The sequence below is a fragment of the Manis javanica genome, chromosome 3 (genome assembly GCF_040802235.1).
Source record: "Manis javanica isolate MJ-LG chromosome 3, MJ_LKY, whole genome shotgun sequence".
NCBI lineage: Eukaryota > Metazoa > Chordata > Mammalia > Pholidota > Manidae > Manis > Manis javanica.
In genome coordinates this window covers 45,127,609-45,141,259 of record NC_133158.1, presented here as the reverse complement: position 1 = coordinate 45,141,259, position 13,651 = coordinate 45,127,609, and the positions used below count along the sequence as shown (strand labels likewise).

At 34.6% G+C, this 13,651-nt stretch overlaps 1 protein-coding gene across 5 annotated transcripts in view; it reads right to left on the bottom strand.

The window, feature by feature from the left end:
• The window catches only part of BRWD1 (bromodomain and WD repeat domain containing 1), a 146,317-nt gene that overhangs the window by 21,034 nt on the left and 111,632 nt on the right, over positions 1-13,651 (bottom strand). For 3 of the 5 annotated variants that reach the window (XM_037014737.2, XM_073231330.1, XM_073231332.1), the window contains exons 32-37: positions 13,443-13,568; positions 11,912-11,984; positions 10,937-10,978; positions 9,174-9,320; positions 8,387-8,539; positions 4,195-4,361 (exon numbers count right to left, since the gene is read on the bottom strand). In XM_037014737.2, coding sequence (XP_036870632.2) covers positions 4,195-4,361; positions 8,387-8,539; positions 9,174-9,320; positions 10,937-10,978; positions 11,912-11,984; positions 13,443-13,568 — 708 coding nt within the window. The remainder of the gene's footprint in view (positions 1-4,194; positions 4,362-8,386; positions 8,540-9,173; positions 9,321-10,936; positions 10,979-11,911; positions 11,985-13,442; positions 13,569-13,651) is intronic. The other 2 variants (XM_073231331.1, XM_073231333.1) reach the window with 2 other exon arrangements.

Here is a 13,651-nt window from a genome sequence, read left to right as displayed (position 1 = left end):
TCTTCAATTTACTGTCACTCTGAAATTACTTCAAAATGCAATTTTAAAAACAGATGGAGGGAACTCACACAGTATTTCATATGGTATGGTCTTGATTTACAGGTTGCAAAGCAGCTTAACAGGACTGTCATTTACCTAATGATTATATTTATCTATTTCAATAAGGTTATTATTATTCTAAACATTGCGGGCACAGATGCAATGAAGATTTCAAATCCTCTCAGCCAAAGGGCAAAAATTAGAAGTGGTAAACAATCCAAAACAACCATTTCAGAACTCTAAAAAGTATACAAATGAATTTAACAATTAAAAAACATTTATTTAAGAGAAATTTCTGATTCTAAGTAAAAAAGAGTCTCAAAGCATTTTAACATGGGCCTGCTCCCAGTCACACACATCCAAATTCTGTGGCAGGATAGCCTTGAAAATTAGGCTTAGCTGGCTGGCCTGGCCTGAGAGCCCCAAAGAAAAGCTGCATGCCCTCAAGCACTGGAAATGGAGCTGCAATCCACTGAGATCAAGGCAAGGCTGCCTAAGGCTGTGACACTAGTTGGAGCAAGAAAGAGTTAAGCCAGAAATTTAAAAGAAATCCAGAAACTGAGATAGTCACAAGGGACAGAAAAGCTTAAAAATCTTCCTGGGAATGTGCAAGGCTGCACACATATTTGAGAAAGACTGGAGAGAATCTGGGTACCTATTCTTCTCTGGCTGACCTTCAGACTTATAGCTAGTAAAATACAAAGTAAGCTATGCCCCATTTCACACATAGATCCCTTCAGAAAAGGGTAGAAGCCTTATGTAAGTGTTAAGCACAAATTTCGAACCATTCAGGTCAGCTGGGCCAGAAAAACGACTAAGAAGGCAAGTGCAAATAATTTTTTTTTTCTTTAAAGAGCAGCAGAGACTTCTCAGCAGTGAAACACTGTAGGGAAGACACATTCTACTGAACTGGTCTAATCAACTCACTAAACACAAAACCAGCAACCACCCTCCATCACTGAGGGAAAAGGATCAGAATTTAGAACTGCTCCAATATATTAACAAAAATAGCAACCAGGAAACTGGGGGAAAACGTGATTTCCAAAGTTGTCACATTATACTAGTAAGTATGTCTAGTTTTCAACCAGAAAAATCAAAAGACAAAAAGAAACTGGAAAGTTTGCCCTTATACAGGGAAAAATGCAGTCAACAGAAATTATCTGAAAGGACCTAAATGTCAGATTAAAGATATTTAAATCAACTATTATAAATGTCTGAAGAACTAAATGAACAGTTTACATAATTAAAATATGATGACAGAGAATACTGATAAACAGAAATTACAAAAAACAAACCAAATAGAGATTGTGAAGTTGAGAAAGTACAGTAATGCAATGAATATTCACAAGATGGGTCCCAAGAGCAGATCTGAGCTGGTACAACAGTGAACTTCAATGTAGGTCAATAAAGATTATCCAGAGAGTAAACTCAAAATGGATCAAAGACCTGAATGTAAGTCATGAAATCATAAAACTCTTAGTTAGAAGAAAACATAGGCAAAAATCTCCTGAATATAAACATGAGCAACTTCCTCATGAACACAGCTCCCCAGGCAAGGGAAACAGAAGCAAAAATGAACAAATGGGACTATATCAAACTAAAAAGCTTCTGTACAGCAAAGGACACCACCAGGAGAACAAAAAGGCATCCCACAGTATGGAAGAACATATTCATAAATGACATATCCGATAAGGTGTTGACATCCAAAATATATAAAGAGCTCATGCACCTCAACAAACAGAAAGCAAATAATCCAATTAAAAAATGGGCAGATGATCTAAACAGACACCTCTCCAAAGAAGAAATTCAGATGGCCAACAGGCACAGGAAAAGATGCTCCACATCGCTAATCATCAGAAAAATGCAAATTAAAACCAGGATGAGATATCACACCAGTTAGGATGGCCAACATCCAAAAGACAAACAACAAATGTTGGCAAGGATGTGGAGAAAAGGGGAACCCTCATACACTGCTGGTGGGAATTAGTTCAACCACTGTGGAAAGCAGTATGGAGGTTCCTCAAAAAACTCAAAATAGAAATACCATTTGACCCAGGAATTCCACTCCTAGGAATTTACCCTAAGAATGCAGGAGCCCAATTTGAAAAAAACATATGCACCCCTATGTTTGTTGCAGCACTATTTACAATAGCCAAGAAATGAAAGCAACCTAAGTGTCCATCAGTAGATGAATGGATAAAGAAGATGTGGTACATATACACAATGGAGTATTATTCAGCCATAAGAAAAAACAAATCCTACCATTTGCAACGACATGGATGTAGATAGAGGGTATTATGTTCAGTGAAATAAGCCAGGCGGAGAAAGACAAGTACCAAATGATTTCACTTATTTGTAGAGAATAAGAACAAAAGCAAAAACTGAAGGAACAAAACAGCAGCAGACTCACAGAACCCAAGAATGGACTAACAGTTACCAATGGGAAAGAGACTGGGGAGGATGGGTGGGAAGGGAGGGATAAGGGGAAAAAGGGGCATTAATTACGATTAGCACACATAATATTGGGGGGTGAGGGCACAGGAAGGCAGTATGACACATAGAAGTAGTGGTTCTATAGCATCTTCCTATGCTGATGGACAGTGACTAATTGGGTATGTGGTGGGGACTTGATCATGGGGGAGTCTAGTAACCATAATGTTGCTCATGTAACTGTACATTAATGATACCAAAAAATAAATTTAAAAAAATCCAAATCCCCCTTTTTGCCTGAAATGATAAAATAAGCAAGCATTAAATACCAACATTATGACTCAAGAAAAAAAAAAGATTATCCAGAGAGGAAAAACAGAGGGGGAAATACAAATGAAGAGTGCCTCAGAGCCCTGTAGGAGACCATTAATCATACCAACGTATGTAATGTAGGAGCCCCAAATGGAGAGGAAAGAGGCAGAAAAAAATACCTGTAGAAACAATGGCTGAAATCCACCCAAATTTAATGAAAAACATTACATATCCACAGAGATGGACAAATTCCAAGAAAGATAACTCATAGAAATCTACACCTATACAAATCAACAGTCAGTTGCAAGATAAAGACAGAGAAAATCTGGAAAGCACCAAGAGAAAAAAGCAACTCCGTATGTACAAGGAACCTCAAAAGATTAACGGCTGACTTCTCATCAGAAACAGTGGAGTTCAGCAGGCAGTGGGATGAAATATTCAAAATGCTGAAAGAAAAACATTCAGCTGAGAATTCTACATCCAGCAAAACTAGTCTCAAATAATCCCAGATATACAAAGACTAACATAATAAACTGCTAGCACATCTACCTTACTCGAAATAACAAAGGACTTCACACTGAAAAAAGCAACTACACTAGAAGGTAACTCAAATCTGCAAGGAAAAAAAGACCATCAAGAAACGTAATTATGCTTTATTCTTTTCTTGACTGATTTAAAAGACAACTGAATAAGACGTAACATATAAAGATGTAATCGGTAAGACAATAATAGCACAAATGAGGAAAATAAGCTAAACTAGAGCAAAATTCTTGTATCTCTGGGAATTAAACAGCATTGTCTATACTAGGCTGCTATGATTTGAGATGAATAGTGTAATGCCCAGACCCTGAAGAAACCCATCAAGGGTAGAGTGCACCTTCAAAATGCACACTGAAAACAAACTAAACATTGAGTAAACTCAATTTTCACATTTCAACACTTTAAAATACCTTTAAATTTGTATTAATGTAAACTATGTAATGAAAGACAATATAAAGAAATATTAAATTGCTGATAAAAATAAACCCTGCCTTTTTTTCTGCATTATATTTCTTTATAACTAATTCTCAGTAAAAATACAATGCATTGTATCTGACATTTCCCCTTATACAATCAAATGCTCAATAGCCTTACATAATAAATATGTTACTCTCTGCAAAAGATAAATACTTTAAATGGTCCTTGGTTAAGATTTTTTTAAATGGATGCCTTTCATTAAATGCTCACAAAATAACACAATTACAAATCAGTGCAACAGCTCTTATGCACAGAATGCATTAAAGTTGTAACAATGACTATTCTTTCTGAATATACTGTATCCTAAACAGATTAGGAATTTTTAAATAGAACTGAACAAGTATCACACCCTGAAATTTAAAAAATTTTTTTGAAGTTCTGCAATAACCAATTCACCTGATACTGTTGTTAGCTTGACTGACACGGTTACAGTTTTGTTGTCTCTTGAACCTCTGGCTTCTTCGAAGTTTCTCACTGAATTTTTGACCAATTTTAAAATCAGAGGAGATTTTCTTCATTTTTTCTTCAAATAAGGCAGACAATCTCAAGGTCATACTGTAAATCTGAAAGGATATGAAAGCAAAACTAGAACTACAAAATACCTTCTAAAATTTTTTTCAGGAAAATTTTCATCATTGAGGCTACTTGCAACGTACTGTATCACAGTGATAGGTAATGTCTGCTCCTTATTTTATCTACTTCCTCCCTTCCCTTCAATGATATCCACAAGAAACAGAAAAGCAGTTTCTGCTTAGATTTAAAAAAAAAATCTAGGGCTTATGTCTATGTCAGTGGTTCTCTATTGGTTTTGCCCATTATCACATCTATGTATACAAACTCAAAATATGTCCCTTTCTCCTTTATACCAGCCTCTATTTTCAATTTAACTGCCTTCGATGACACATCTAAATGAAATTACAAGCAAAATGTCTTACATCCAGTAGAAGCAAAATACACCCTAGAACATTTATGTATGTGAAAAGATGGTGTTTTAATAATTTTTACAATTAACATCAAATTTTTTAACACCAATGTGATGTTAAGTGCACTATACATAACTTTTGGTAGAAGTAGTATTCTTTATATTCATCTACAATCATATCTGAAAGTAAGTTCAAAAGTCTAATGTTCACAGTTAGGATGGCCAATATCCAAAAGACAAGAAACGACAGATGCTGGTGAGGATGCAGAGAAAGGGGAAGCCTCCTACACTGTTAGTGGGAATGTAAATTGGTTCAATCGTTGTGTAAAGCAATATGGAGGTTCCTCAAAAAACTGAAAATATAAATACCATTTGACCCAGGAATTTCACTTCTAAGAATTTACCCAGAGAAAACAAGATCCTTGATTTGAAAAGACATATGCACCCCTATTTTTACTGCTGCACTGTCTGCAATAGCCAAGACATGGAAGCAACCTAAGTGTTCATCAGTAAATGAATGGATAAGTGGTACAGATACACAATGGTATGGTATTCAGCCATAAAAAGAAAAAAAATTCTACCATCTGCAACAACATGGATGGAGCTGGAAGGTATCATGCTCAGTGAAATAATCCAGGCGGAGAAAGACAAGTACCAAATGATTTCACTCATTTGTGGAGTATAACAACAAAGCAAAACTGAAGGAACAAAAAAGCAGGAGACTCACAGACTCTAAGAAGGGACTAGCAGTTACCAAAGGGAGAGGGGTTAAGGAGGTTGGGGTGGTGAGGGAGGGAGAAGGGGATTAAGGGGCACTTTAATTAGCAATCACAATATAGGTAGATCACCAGGAAGGCAGTACAGCACTGAGAAGACAAGTAATGACTCTACACCATCTTACTACACTGATGGACAGTGACTACAATAGGAGGGGGGAGACTTTGATAATACAGGTGAATGTAGAAAGCACAATGTTGTTCATGTGAAACCTTCATAAGACTGTATGCCAGTGACAGTTAAAAAAGTCTTATGTTCAAAAGCTAAATATCAATTGCTCTGATACATTGCAAAGGAGGGTGGAGAGACTAACACTAAAGAACCTTAAAAAAAAAATATGTGCGATACTTGAATTTCCTATACATTTCATGAATATACATACACAGATGTATATAAAAAGTAAAAATGTAAAATTTATAATCCTTCATCTTTGAAATCATTTTTGACACTTCAGTATTTTGTACATATATTAGATGTATTATTTTCCTTCAAACCTGAATTCTAACATGTCACCTATTGTGACAATAGTGATTTTTTTCTTAATCATACTAAGTTTGAAACATCTATTGCCATTTTCATGTTTTCTCATTAGTTTTATATAAAATTCAGCAATATGTTTGAATTGAACATAAATATTATTTAACAAAAATGGTGTTAAAATTATCCACTTCTCAACTTAACAAAGGGTATGTATGAAAGACCCAGTTAACATCATGCACAATGGTGAAAATACTGAACATTTCCCTAAGACCAGGAATGAGACAAGGATACCTGCTTTTACCACTACTATTCAACACTGTACTATAAATTCTAACCAGAGCAATTAGACAAGAAGATCATTCAAATTGCAAAGGTAGAAATAAACCTATATTCACAGATGACATGGTTCTATACATAAAAACAGATATTTCACAGGAAAGTTATTGTCACTAATTAAGAGTTCAACAAAATTATAGGGTACAAGACCAACACACAAAAACCTTTGTATTTCAATATACTGATGAGCAATCACGAAAGGACATTAAAAAAAAGCAATTACATGTCAAATAGATTCTGAAACAACAGAATTTCTGGGAATAAATTTAACCATGGATATATAAGACTTGTCCCTGAAAATTACAAAACACTGTTAGAAGAAATTAGACATAACTGAACAAACACATGCCATATTAAGGAATAGAAAGACTTAGTATTGTCAAGATGTCAATACTGCCCCCAAAGCAATGTACACACACAATGCAGTCCCTATAAAATATTCAACAACCTTTTTTTTTTTTTTTTTAAACAAATGGGAAAAGCTAAACCTCAAACTCATAGTTAATTGCAAGGGACCCTGAGCAGCCAAAACAATCTTGAAAAAGAACACAATGGGAAGACTCACACTTCCTGATATCAAAACTTCCTACAAAGATACAGTTAAACACTATGGTACTGACATATTTACAGATGAATGGAACAGTATATCTGTGGCTGATTTTCAAAAAGGGTGCCAAGTCCATTCAATGGAGAAAAAAAAGTTTCTTCAAACTATAAAACAGTGAACTGGACCTCTACACAATGTATAAATACTAGTTCAAAATGGATCAACAACTTAAATATTAAGAACTAAACCATAAAACTCTTAAAAGACACAAAATTACAAATGTAGGATTAAACTTACATGAAATGTCTACAACAGGCAAATTCACAGAGACAGAAAGTAGATGGTTATCAAGGGCTAAGGGAAGGGGAGAGTGTGGAGTTACTGCTTAATTATTAGTTTGTGGGTAATGAAAGAATTTTAGAAATAGCAGTGATTGTTGAACAAAACTGATAGGTGAATTTAATTAATGCCACTGAATTGTACACTTAAAAAAGATTAAAATGATAAATGTTCCATCATATATATTTAACTGAAATTTTCGAAGATTTGCTAATATACTATATCAAAAACCATTAAGTTGTGTGCTTCACATGGGTGTGTTATGTCATGTTAGCTCAAATACCTATTTTAAAAAGCAGGGAAAGATATGAATGAAATTATTTTCTCCCCAGAAAGAAACAGTCTCATGAATGGTGAATAGCAGTTACTTTACAACATAAAGCTTGGGAAAATGTTAGGTTTGAATATTAAACTGATCCAATTGCAATTTGGATATTGAATGCAATCAGAGTTCTCAAATTGAGACAAAAATTAAGTAATTAATTAAGTGAAATTATGGCAAAACGGTAATGGTAGTGATAGTCACTGCCAAGAGACCAAGAAAATGTAGTATTATTAAGCAAGTGCTCTACTTTAAAATCTTACGTTTCAAACTATAGCGATTTTAATTAGCCAGCACATTAGCTACAAGGGTTTGTGAAAATTCATGACGAGTACATGTGCACTTTAAGAATTGTTTATGCTTCAACACATTCTGAAAAGTTATCCAACATATATATAAAATTTTGGCAGAAATTTAGGAATGTACTCTCTATGTTCTTCATCCACTAGACAGCTCGTGTGTTTCTTTTTTGAATCCAAATGCCATCAGTAGTCCTGCACCACTTCATATTTTCCTTTTCTTTTAATATTCTTAGAGTCTCCATCAGTAAGCTTCCAATCCACTTCTCAAGATTTCCACATGTATGAAAATAATTTTTCTCATTCTATGTATCTAATTCAAATCTGCTCATTTTTCACTAGTGCCCTCATTAATCCTCATTTTTTTACAAAACTTAAAGAAAAATAAACATTAATTATTGTATGTTTAGGCAGCAGATGTCTAGGCAGTTGCAGGAGCTCTCCTAGTAGCAGCCTTATTTTATTAACTTGTTTGATGTTTCAACCTGTACCAGTGAATTCGTCACTAGAAAATTATCATTTACAAGATCATGTATACTTGTTTTATGAACCACTTTTAAATTTACCTTTGATCTTTTGTTTGGTGTATATGCTTTTGCATTGCTAAATATCAACCGGATGTCTTTGCAAAATTCCAAAGGGCTGTCATAATTTCCCGCTTCTAAAGTTTCCCTTACTGTTCCAAAATCCATTGGAGTGTCTATAATATCTCGGTAGTCCTAGATTTTAAAAACAGTAATTAGTTCAAAGATTCAATTCCTGCTTTTAGAAATGTTAAGTGCATCAGATCTCTAAAATACTCAAAATGACAGAAGAGGGAAAGGGTAGCAGATCTTAAGAATCAGCAGTAATTTTTAAGAAGCCCAGACATACAGAGAAGAAACATACCAAAACATTACAGTTGGTAGCAGGATAAGAAATGGTTTCTACTTTTGTCTTCATGCTTGTCTATAATTTCCATGTTTTCTATATACCTCTGTGCTTTATTTTATAATCTCACTTATTTTTAAGTGTCATTTTCCATTCCTCTATTGGAAGAATGAAGACACATGCTTTTAACCAATTTGTAGTTATCCTGGGTCTGGGCCTACTTAGACAATAGATAACCAACCATACAGAATCCTCCCCACTGTGTGACAGTGATGAACTAAGTCTTAACCCACATTTCAAGAATGTCTATAAATTCAAGGAAACTGTGTAAAACAACTCTATAGCTGACTTAGTATCAAGAGAAAAAGTTAACATGAAGCCCCAACATCTCCCTCAATTAGAGCTGAATTTAAATAAATCTACACAAGCTCCTCTACACAAAAAAAAAGAAAAGCCTCAAACATTCTAATAATGGAAACTTACTGGATATTCAACCAAATCAACTGGTTGTCTAAATGGCTCTGAATCTTCACACTGAAAAATTAAGTTCACTAATTCCTTACACTGTTTCTTCCAGTTGCTTTCAACATAGTTGGTTGCTTTGGTGCTCCTTTTTTTCCAATTATGGACCTAAAAATACATACAATATTAAAAGTTTCTCAATCTTGGTAAAGTCACACTGTGATATGTAGTATTATGGTAAAAAAAAAAAAAAAGATGTTGTCTTTTGTGTTATTGTCATAAGAATGTGGCTACTTTTTCTGTCCAGTTGGAATAATGTTGCCCTCTGTTACTCTGAAAACATTTTTCATTCAAGCACTTATCTCCCAGTTTAAATAATGTTTTCACAGAATATGAGGTATCACACTGGATCATGTGCTAGACAAAATAATGGCCCCAAATGGTCTACATCCTAATTCCAAGAACCTGTGACGACCATGTCACTTTGCATGGCAAAAAGGACTCGGCAGATTGACTGAAGGTGCCGATCCTAAGATGGCAAGATTGTCCTAGATTACCAGGTTGGTTATAAGACTGAGGCAGAAGGGTCAGAATCAAGAGATGGGAAGATGCTACACTGCTGGCTTGAAGATGGCAGAGGGGCCACAAGCCTCTAGAAGCTGGAATACACAAGGAAAACAGATTCTACTGCAGTTTCCAAAAGGGAACACAGCTATGCTGTCGCTTTGATTTTAGCCCAGTGAGATCCATTTCCAACCTCTACAGAACTGTAAGATAGGATTGTTATGTTTTAAGCCACTACATTTGTAATTTGCTACAGCAGCTATAGCAAACAAATACTAAACAGACACTAAACACTTGGGAGTCTGTTTAGAAATGAAATTATGTGAAAATAACAATCAGATGACAATAATTCAAATCTAACTTTGCAATGTTATTTGGGGATAGCATAGTAGGAAAAACTAATGTAATATAAGCTTATATTTGGGGAGCATTTGAATTAAATTTAAAATGGTGACATTTTTTAAAATTAATGATCTTTACTTTTAATTAACATATTATATTAAAACTTCAAGAGCTACTGGTGACACCACAGTTCTCCAAACATCCAAAACTTATTCCATATGTTGTTCTCCCTAATCCCATGTTCCCCAACAATGCTCATTTTAACAACAGGTTCAGTCACCAAATCCTAGTTAATTTTTCCTTTAAAAAGGTCTCATCTTCTTCCCTTCCTCACCATTCCAAGCAAAAACTATCCTTGACTAGATTCCCATCTTCATTCCTAGATGTATGCAATGAACTCTAGACTTCCTTTTTAATACCTACCCTTTTGTCCTCCAGCATCTATTTATCTATTTCGGCTATGCAATTGATTCTCTAAATGTAAATGAAATCCCTGGTGTTCAGTATCACCATAATCTGCTTCCAACCTAATGGCAGACAGAGCAACTTTCTTTACTCCCACGTTCATCCCCAACAACCCATCAGACCAATGCCCTCATGAGTCAATCAACATAACAACTCTCTACTTCTCTGGCTTGGATCATAATATCCCCTACTTTTTAATGTCCCCTTACTGTCTCATTCTGCGAATGTAGTTCAAATCCCAATTATTCCACTAAACTTTACCACTACCCACCTTTCGTAATTTCTCCCATTTCACTTACATAATGTTCACTAGCAATATCAATGTAACTTTTCAAAGACAACACTTAAAGCTAAGGGTGACTTTAAAACAAAGGATAAGTGAACAACAAAAGCCAATAAGGCAATTAACTTACTTTCCTTCTTCCCAAAGATGTTTTTGGAAGATCACTGTCATCCTGGGAATAAAAATCAGAGCACCTTCAGTATTAACACTCTCATTAAAAATGTAAGAATCTTAACAAAAAGCACATGAAAAACATTAGGTCTTATGAGGGTTATAACTTGTTATAAAAATCTCAGAAGACAGACTATCAGATGACCTTTGTGCCACCCAGACTCCAACAAAACAGCCATTCTAAAAAACCCTAAATTTATACCCTGTTAAGTCCAAAAAGTAGCTATAAAAAGTGACTTTGTGCACAATATAAACAGAACATGCACAAGCACCTTTACCTGTGTGTTTTACCTCCATTTATAAAACCCCAGAAACCATCTCCTACAGTTCCTGGATTTCATACTCCACATATTTTCTAATTCCCTAAACCATTTTTATCCCAATATAAATTATGAAAAGCAGTGAACTACAAGTTTGTGTAAAAATTGACACTATTGTGTTTTTAAAATATATCCATGCTGCAATTCCATTATTAACAGCCTGATTCTGTATGAGTGAAATCACACATCATACAACTTGCCTTAACTTACATCCTCAATACCATCCTGAGGGAATGACTTTAGGGAACTCTGAACAGGTAAAGTTCACTAATTTTTTATTGCATTTAAACCCAACTCTCAGTATGGGTTTTACCAAAAATATTTCCAAGGTTATTTCTTATGTTTTCCTCTAGCTACAATTTAGAAAGAGAACGTATTTCTCAGCTACACTTACTCATTGGACATATTTTGCTTATTTGTTACCAATTACTGGCTAAAACTACCTCACTGACCATCTAATTCAAAAACATATTTTCATCAAGTGCCCTATTTTGATACTTCATTAGAATATAACAAGAATTGATACAGGTAACCAACATATTCTACCTTACTCATTTTTAAAGTTACTGTTTGAGAATTAACAAAAGTCATTTTAAAAGTGACAGAATTCATACCAAATCCTCAGCATTTTGCTCATCATTTTCAGAAGTGTTAGAAAGTTCTGAGATACTTGTACAGTCTTGATTCCTATAAAACAATTTTTTACTTTTTTAACAGTATGCAAATGTAGTTACTATTGCTAAAGATTCAAACTGCAGGTTAAGGTAGAAAACAGTTCTCCAACTATGCATATCTAATTTCAAGCAGAGGAATATCAGGTTTTAACCCTTAGTGTACACAACTGACCATTTCAGAATACTGAAAGCTTTTTAACAGTTAAGTATGTATAGAAATGAAGCTGGTAATCCAGAAATAACATATGGATGGCCACAACTGGGTGAAAACACGATGAATTTTTCTAAGTATCATCACTAGTTATATTTGTACACTGAGTACCAGGTAAACGGCTAATTCAAGATAAGTGAATAGAAGGCAAAAAGCAGAAATTAGAGCAAATTATTCTTAACCTCCCTGTACACAAAGAAGACAGAATGCTACAGTAGAGCTATCTGGGCATGAAGGAAATGAAAATGGGTATGTGATCTCCCTGAAATAAAAGAGAGGATGAGGTAGTATGTCCAAGTTCTTCAGATATAGAGTAGATTCATGACAGGAAAGTGAGACAAACTAGAATCAGTTATTCCCCAGTTTGTAGCTAGGTGCTGAAAATGGTAAGACAGTTTATAATCTACCTTCTCCAATATATGATTCTTTTAAAGACTTTTTATAATTATGGGGAAACGGTATATAACATCACATAGCAGAACTCATTAATTCTAAAAGAAACAGGCTGAGTGATTTGTTTAAAGTCAACACAAAATGTTCATCAGGACAGATGGGGTCAGAACCTGGATCTCAATTTCCAAATCACTTTTCATCCTACTATTCCAAACTGATTTCTCAATGCAAGAAAGTGTTTGGAATATTCATTCATACATATAATACAAGCACACTTAGAAGATACAATCCAAAATAGATTAAAACTCAGTCTAATCATAAGACAACATCCAACAAACCCAAATTCAGTACACTCTACAAAATAAGTGGCCAATACTCATAAAAAAATGATCCTGAGAGAGAGGAACCACTGGGCAGCAGACAAAAGCAGACTTAAGAAAAAAAAGACAATGAATGCAATGCAGACTCAGGATTGGATCCTGAAACAGAAAAAGGACAGAGACACAAAAACTGAGTAAATCCAAGTTCATTCTACACTTCAGTCAATAGTATTGCACCAAGGATAATTTCTTAATGTTTCATTAAGGACACCATAGTTTTGTAAACTGATAACCCCAAGGGACAACTTGGTGAAGGGTATATACAGGACAAGTCTCTATAACATTTCTGCAAAATTTTTAAATAGTAGAACAACTGGGTTGCTCAACTTCTCGTTCCTTTACTGAAATTATAATCACAGTAAGTATGTAAAGAAATGTTATTTAACATAACACATATAAAGGGTTAATTAAGAAAGCAAAATTAAGAACCAGGCGATTCCAAAAACAATGTGTAAAGTCATTTTTGCACATCTATGAAGTCACTTACCTGATAAACTTTAGAAGTTGGCCAGTTATCTTCTTTGCTGATCTTGCAATTACACTCTCAGGTTCATTAAATGTTCTGGCATTATGTTCTATATATCTGACTTCCCAAACTAATGCAGATAGCCTCCTTCAAAATACAAAGTAGACAATTGAGCGCTTAGAAAATGAAAAGACAGAAACCAAGTAAAAATATCCTTGTTAAGACAGCAC